Source organism: Meleagris gallopavo, chromosome 1 (assembly GCF_000146605.3).
Source record: "Meleagris gallopavo isolate NT-WF06-2002-E0010 breed Aviagen turkey brand Nicholas breeding stock chromosome 1, Turkey_5.1, whole genome shotgun sequence".
Taxonomy (NCBI): Eukaryota; Metazoa; Chordata; class Aves; order Galliformes; family Phasianidae; genus Meleagris; species Meleagris gallopavo.
Genome location: NC_015011.2, coordinates 140,625,201 through 140,633,847, shown reverse-complemented (window position 1 = coordinate 140,633,847; position 8,647 = coordinate 140,625,201). Strand labels below are relative to the sequence as shown.

General features: G+C 36.9%; 1 protein-coding gene across 1 annotated transcript in view; it reads right to left on the bottom strand.

Annotated features, from left to right (window-relative positions):
- DOCK9 (dedicator of cytokinesis 9) overlaps positions 1-8,647 on the bottom strand; it is a 115,785-nt gene that overhangs the window by 75,447 nt on the left and 31,691 nt on the right. Inside the window, 1 exon segment of the mRNA XM_010728651.3 lies at positions 6,648-6,764. Coding sequence (XP_010726953.1) covers positions 6,648-6,764 — 117 coding nt within the window.

The following is an 8,647-nucleotide window of genomic DNA, read 5'->3' as shown; positions in this document are numbered from 1 at the left end:
AAAAAAAACAACAACCAAGAAACTCCACATACTAATGGTCAAGAAGAAGGGATATCCATCAGTATATCATTTTAATCATCCCTGCTGAGAGACTGATCCATGAGGTGATGGTTTTGTTGTTATCAAAGGCCCTTACCATTATCTGGGGAGGGCTTTTAAAGTTGGAATATTCAAATACAGTAAGGGTTTAGGGAAAAAAATGTAGGCTGTGTTCATGGTCAAGTCAGTCATCTGCTCCAGCACTCTACTGAAAAGTGCCAATGCTAATTGCTTGAGTACGAGAAGTGAAGTAACAAAACCAAAAACACATGCACAAAAAAGAAAAGCAACATTATGGGACCAGTAAATCTTAAAATACAGTTAAAAACACCTGCAATAGGGTAATTGCTAAACGTTATTACTGTATGAGTGATTAAGTTCTTCGAATTCTCAAAACATGTTCCTTATTAAGAAAATGTGCTCATTTAAAACCATATCAACTTTAAAATACTCATTTTCACCAACAGCCTGACGTGTAAAACATTTATAAAAAGAAATGTTGAAAAATGCAAAAACATACCTGGTTACCTAGTATGATTTCTACAAGTTTGGAACTGACATGAATCACGTTGCTGCTTTGGTAGTGGGCTCAATGGTCATTTTCATTTTAACCTCAATTTTATTTGTCTATTTTTTAACCAAATACAAAAATCTCACTCATTTTATATTAGCAGGTGTTCGCCATATTGGGTATCCATGAACTTCACATCTAATAATCAAACATGGTTCTTCTGTTTTTCAGCAATCAAGAAGAGATTCAGTAGATTTTATTATCTATCATCTGTAACAGAAGTTTGAATGTGAAGCTCGATTTGCTGGCAGTCAGAAAACCAATCTGCTGTTTCTCTTTGAAAACACCAGCAAAGGTGAGAAAAAGGTGAAAATTTGTGACTGTCATACACCCACAGCATCAATATATAGGCTATTTTTTTTCCATTTGTAATCTGTCTGAAAACATGAGAATATATACACACACACATATCACTTTTAATCTCAAGACACTTTTAGCATCATTCACTGAACTGAAACAAATCTGAGAGATGTAAACGTTCTACATATCATTTTAAAGCTACAGAAGCAAGGCTGAATGTCCAAACCACAGAAAGAGGAAGGGAGGGGAGTGCTGATGTTTGGAGTGATGGCATTTGTCTTCCCAAAGAACTATTATGTGTGATGAGCCCTGCTTTCCTGGAAATGGCTGAACATCTGCCTGCGGATGGGGAGCAGTGAATGAATCCCTTGTTTCGTTTTGCTTGTGAATGCAGCATTTCCTTTACCTAGTAGATCGTCTTTATCTCAACTCATGAGTTCTTGCACTTTTACCTTTCCAGTCCTCTCTCCCCTGCTCGAGAGGGCTGAGCACAACAATCACTGAGCAAAAGGAATAGGGGGAAAATAAAAAAATAAATAAGAAAAGCTAGAAAACTTAAAAGAGCTACTCCTCTTCCAAATTCTATTTCTTCACATTATAAATTCACTGGATTCATTACAGGTCATTTTTGCAATGAATAAGCACTGAAGAAGCACAAGCAATTGGGGGGGTGGGGGAGGAAAGAGTATTAGCAGCAATAAGAGGAAAATGAAAGAAAGATCCTCGGTTCAGCCTGAAGCAGTCTTGACAGTTGATAGAAAACTATTTCCATCTTATTCATAACCATACAGGTGCAAATTCTGCTACTGTTCTCCTGCTACACAACTACCAATACAATACTAAGGATTTTTCTAGTTTTTCTCACATGAAAAGCTTGCTATCTTTTTATCTGCAGCAAGATCAGTTACAAACCAGAAGAATTTATCAAATTTGTTAACTGATATCATGCATACTGCCTCTTTGTCAAGTTGTCCTTCAGCTGCAATAATTCTTAGAGAGCCAGGAAGTGCAGCGAGCAGCAATCACATTATTTAGAACAGATCCTTAAAAGTAATTACTAAAGCATCAAAACAACAATACTTTAAAAAGCAAGCATTTGTATACATAAACAGTATAAAGCCAGAAGAAAAAGCAGTTGGAAAAAACTCTCTTTTCTACAGTTTTTTTTCCTGATATCTACATTGGTTGAACTGTTTTGTACAAATGATGTGTTGTACAGCTCTTTGGGCTCAAATTGCCATTTGATTTACAGAAGCATCAGGAACTACAGGACGTTTGTCTCACGTTTTCCAAGAAGATTAAAACCTTCCAACTACTGTGTTATCAAACTAAGGAAGACAGCTTCTAACATCAGCTAGGATTCCCATGCACTGCTGAGGCACATAACCCGGCACTCACTGACTCCACATTCTGAGCTCCTTTGAGAGATTTAGGACAGCAGCACAATGCACTTAGGTCTCACAGGGAGGCCAGGGCAAAAAATATTTTGTATTGAGTTACACAGCCCCGGAGTACTTGCCTACGGTGTGCAATCTTATCACAGAATGGCCTGGGTTGAAAAGGATCACAATGATCATCTAGTTTCAATCCCCCCCTGCTATGTGCAGGGTCACCAACCACCAGACCAGGCTGCCCAGAGCCACATCCAGCCTGGCTCTGAATGCCTCCAGGGATGGGGCATCCACAGCCTCCTTGGGCAACATTTTCCAGTGCATCACCATCCTCTGGGTGAAAAGCATCCTTCTGATATCTAACTTAAACCCCTCCTGTCTCATTTTAAAACCATTTCCCCTTGAATCTTCTGATTCAGTTTAGTTCTCCTTCCAGATTCTTTATGGCAAAGTAACAGCAAGATGATCAGGTTTCTTTTTAAGACAAACTTGCTTTCATGTGGAACTAAGGACCTGTCAAAGATTTTGTTCTAGGGCGTCTTAACACAATGCATGCTTATATACTTAAAACAAACACAAATGTGCAGCAATGGTGGCTGACCCTATTCCATATCACAGCTTATTCACAAGTCATTGCTGCAAAGTATACATCAACTGCAGACAGTCTTTAATTTTATCACAGTAAAAAGGATATGGAAGTTTTTCATACACAAAGTATTTAATTTGAACTTCAATTTATATTTTGTTGTTTTTTAAATAAATCACACACTAAAGTAGTTATGTGAAAGTTGAAATTATTCACTTCATTCTGGGAAATACGGTGACAACCCTTTAAAATCCCCGACATTATGATTACTGAAAGATGGTTATTCAAAATAATGGCAAAGAAGTTTAAAAAAAAAAAAAAGACCATGAAGCTGGAAGGTAGAGAGAGAAAGCACAGGAGGTTGTTAATGTGCTGCATCTTGACAGTAAAATAAGGACTGAAAAAACTAGGACACAAAAAATAGGGAGAGGACCACAGAGTAAAAATTCAGTGGTCTTTCATCCACATTATCACACATTTTGGATTCTGATTTATGGATGCAAATCAACAGGAAGCAGCAACAAATCGTTTTAAAAGACAATCAGTGAAAAAGATGTTTATTTCTTCTACCCATGAGGGGCTTTCTTGAAGAATCCTAGATTTACTTCTATTTCTGTAAAGCACACATGATATTTATTTCTACAGGTACTTAACTGCATTAACTAAAAATCAAAAGTTTTAAGTGAAAGTGTTCTAAATCCATTCAACTCAAAGTCAAAAGGAAGAAAGCTGAAAGCTAAGCACCGAAATGCCTTCAACACAAAAACAGAGTAACTTTGTAATAGTACATTTAACTTCACTAGGAATGCACCTATGTTGTCTTTGCTACAAGCAAATCTATTCTGTACTGAGAAAAAGTTTCACTGTAAGAATAGAGATAGTACTCAGAGGCTAGGTATTTTGAAAAACTAGACACAAGGTATTTCATTGCAGAATGACCATTAGTAGAGTTTTAGGTTAAGGTTTCTTTTAATAATTTACCTGCTGTGCAGTTAACATAAGCATTGCTCATTTCAGCTAATAAGCTTATAACAATGTGATTCATGAAGATTGTTAAGAAGCCATTTCATTGTTGAGCAAATGAAATGCAAGTGATTTGGAATAATACAGTAAGTTATGAAGAGACACAAAATTCCATACAAGAGTATCCAGAGGATGGGAGAAAGGATGGAAGCAAGAGAATAGAAGAGTCATAATCTCAAATGATTAAGACTGATAGAAATTGAAGTGAGGTTAGCAAGATTAATGGGTGAAGCTCCAAGTGGGGGAAAAGTACTTCTGTGATAGTAATAAAACAAACACATTATGCAGTGGCCATAGTGAAAACAAAACAAAAACAGACAGCTACAAAACAACAGCCCGCAAAGCACACAGGTGCTCAAAGTTTAGACAGCCCAACTACTAGGAACAAAGTCGAGCTCCACAAAGTAAACAGCAAAAACAATTTCCAAACATACAATGGCTGTCCTCACAAGTTTGATGAGAACGAGTTAAGAAGGACAGTCCTGCTCAAGGAAAACTGACAAAGGTTGAAGAACGCTTTCTGCTCCACCCCTGCTGACATTTCTTTGGTAATTTTGAGGGCTACAGCTACTTCTAACAGCACATCTGGAGAAGAGTCCCAGATTACTAGGACAGGGGAGGTTTAGGTTAGATATTAGGAGGAAGTTTTTCACACACAGGGTGACGATGCACTGGAACAGGTTGCCCAAGGAGGCTGTGGATGCCCCATCCCTGGAGGCATTCAAGGCCAGGCTGGATGTGGCTCTGGGCAGCCTGGTCTGGTGGTTGGTGACCCTGCACATAGCAGGGGGGATTGAAACTAGATGATCACTGTGATCCTTTTCAACCCAGGCCTTTGTATGATTCTCTGATTATCAGAAAAAAGTGAATCACTAGATCTGTGTTTTTTCCTCCTTCCCTTTCCTAGGGAAATAACTTCACTGGGAGAAAGGCAGAAAAGCAAGCAACAGACTGTTAGAGAAGCCAGCTGCTGTGCAAGCTTTCTATTTTCTGATACAGACTTCAAGTTCTTACTAGTGCCTCTTTACTACCTAGCAACTCCGATGCAGTAGGAGTCTACAAACAGAATTTGGCATTAAAGGTGAATTCAGACATTAAAGATATAGATAGACAAGGTATTAAATGAGTCTAACAAAATGGTGAAAAAATTCTGAAGCAAAAATCAAAATGGCAAAGCAACTAGAAGCTGCTAGAATCAATACAAGTCTGCATTGTTACAATCTCAACTCTTAACTGCTAGAAAATTGGAAAAGTACATTCTAGAAAGTACATTAGAAAAGTACATTAGAAAAGTACATGCTTACTCAAGCAGAACTAGCAATAAGTTACATAATCACTTGGCAGTGAGAATCACAATAGCAATATCAATGTACTTAACATATTTCAGTAAGTTACACAAATCCCAGATACATTTGAAAATTGCAGAGAAATTACAAAAACATTTTCTAAAAACATTATTTGTAATCAAATATGAATAACAATTTAAAAGCATGTTTTTGTTACTGATTGTGTGAAAAACATGCCCACAAAATTGCATTTCAGTTAAATAAAGCATTACCTGAAAAAATGTCCTCTACATTAATTACAAACACTTCCAATTTCTCCCAAAATAATTTCAACTTTAAGACAAACTCAGTAGTTATCACTCTGCCTCTATAAACGAAATAACTTCCACATTTTTATTAGATGATTGAAGAAGTGCTAATAATAAAAGAGCGCTGAATATCTCTTCTTAATGCTAGTTTTATGACCATGTTGGTAACAAATTAACCTTACTCCTAATGTCTTGAGAAATTATCAGGGCTTGGCTTCCTTTTTAGGCAAGTGCTTTTTAGATTGTAAACAGTTTAACCTAAGCATGAGGGAGAACTTCATAAAAATAAAATCAGAATGCTGTTAAGAGGAAATGGCTTGAACAGGTTTTTAAACAATGGCTTCCACCTATAAACTGTTCAAAGTGTGTATGCAAGCAGTTTAAATATTGTAACTCATTGTTTTAAATTGATCTTATGGGGGATGAGGGCAACACAAAACACGTGAGTAGAGGTTTACCAAGAGCTGCCGCTGCATTGTGTAACAGCAACAAGTTGGGAAAAAGGAAATTAAGAAAACAGATGCGAAGCACAATGGCAAATACAGAAAATACGCCTTTAATTAAATGACTCAAAATGTACTGACAACCATACCGAGATTTAAGGCTTCAAAACTATAAATGATTATGGAAAAAACAGTTAAAATGCTTAAATTGCTAAAGCATAAATAATATCAAAAGTTTCTGTTCTTCAACAGTAATATCTTCTTAATCATAGAATAGAACTGTTTGAAGGGACCTTTAAAGGTCAGCTAGTTCAATTCCTGTGCAATCAACAGGGACACCTACAGCTAGATCAGGTTGTTCAGAGCCTCATCCAGCCTGGCCTTGAATGTCTCCAGGGATGGGGCATCTACCACCTCTCCGGGCAACCTGGTCTAGAAACCACCTAGTAATGATTGATTGCCTACTTCAAAAAACAGTTAAGATTGTTGAGCTGCAGAAATAGAAGAAAGTGTGCTATTTCCTTGACTATAACCTGACAGAATAATTGAGCGGTATAAAGGGACTAATGGTAAATACTTTTTCCTTTTTTATTTTTATTTTTTAAAGCTAGAGAGCATTGAACAAAGAATATGAAATTCTCATGACTACTGCTGCTAAAAATCTGATTTTTAAAAGGTGGTGGACAGGGTATTAAATTACCTGAAAGTCATCATAAGGGAACAGCAGCATCTCACGTAAAGCATCATTCAAAATCTGTGTTTTCCTCTGAACGATGACATTTTCGTAGTCTATTGGTTCTATGAGTTTTGGTTTTGCCTAGAAGAAGAAAAAAAAAAAAAAAGAAATTCAGGCATACATTGAGGATACATTTACAAACTGTTGCCTATTGTAAAAAGTAGCTCTTAAAATATTGGCAAAAATTGATTTCTTCTACACGAAACCTGAGAGTATTCAAAAGGTACACCAAGTCACACAATATCATATGGGCAACAGTATCCGCTTACACAGAAAAGCAAGCTATTTGCCCCAGAGAAGAAATCATTATTTTCCCCAAACACAGCAAGGTGCAAATAAACATCTGTGTATTTTCCCTATTAACAAAAATATTTAAATTTTGCTTCCTACTATCCAAAGAACTCTGATCTCAGTCCAGCAGAGATTGAAACAGCCTTAGCTTTGAGGTTTTGTTTTAATGTAATAATCTGCAGTAGGGATAGGCTAATTCACTTTCTTTCTTCTCTATCTTTTTTTTCCAGAATTCTCATACGTAATTTTTCTTCCTCTTAGTTGCCTGAGTACCTCTCTTCAGTTACTATACACTAATACAACATTTAAACACCGTACAGCTGTCAAGGCACTACAGCTGGCTGTGCACAAAGAAAAATCTTCACTTACTCTGCCAAGAGTTCTGCTTACTGATCAGATGATACCACGGGTTTAGATAGAGTTCTGAATGATGAAGCACTCCAAAACCTTTATTTATTTTTAGTATGAATTCTCCAGCAATGGAGGCCTTTTTGATCACACAATTTTCTTCTTTCTGCACTGACTACAAATTTTAAACACATTCAAAAGCAAAAACTACAGGAACTCAGAGGAAGGCAGGCCTCATTACTTGTACTAACTAAACTTATAACAACTTTAAACAGTTGTGAATATAAACTACCAAATTATTTGTATTTATGAAGAATCGCATGGTAAAAACACACAAATACTATACATTATGGCAACAGCTGTTAAAACTTTATCTACGTCTAAGCGCTGATCAATGCTGTAAACTGAAAAACTGAACTGAAACATTTTCACATAATGCCTCAGGAACATTACTCCATCTTGAAATCAGGTCTCTGCTTGTCACAGAAAGAGGTTAGAAAAGACCTCCAAGATCATCCAATCCAACCGCCCACCTATTACCAATATTTCCCTCTAAACCATGTCCCTTAGAGCAACATCTAAACTTTCCTTGAACACCTCCAGGGTCGATGAATCCACCATTTCCCTGGGAAGCTCACTCCAGCACCTGACCTCTCTTTTCAGAGAAAGAATTCTTCCTAATATCCAAACTGAACCTCTCTTAGTGCAACTTGAGGCTGTTACCTCTCTCCCTGTTACTGCTTACACGGGAGAAGAGGTCAACACCACTCAGTTCCCTCAGCCACTCCTCATAAGACTTTAGGTCCAGCCCCCTTCACCAGCTTCATTGCCCTTCTTTCTACATGCTTCCGTATCCCAGTGTCTTTGTTTTAGTGAGGAGTTCTACTCATCTTGTTTCACAGCATCAAAACAAAATACCAAAGTGTTAATTAAAAAAAAAAAAAAGTTCAATTCATAAGGAAAACTCAAAGATGATGTGGGTTTTTAAAAAAAACTCAGTCTAAATTACAAAGCATTGCATTATACATCAGATACTTAGTTGATGGTTCAGGTCCACTAAAAACAAGAACATTTTTCACAGCCCAAACATTTTTGACCAGACTTGCTGTATTGCCAGTATTTATGTTGGGTTTCTAATACAGACATAGTTCCAGTTATTTTACTTCTAGACTCCTCTGTAGTTTGCTTTACCTTCAGAAATAAATTAGCTTTGCTTGCATTTTGCTTATGTGCAGTAAACACAAGATAAAAACATATTCCTACCTTACTACAAGCTTTTAAAGAACCTAAAGCTCTCTGGAGCTGTTGTCTTGAATGCACATCTC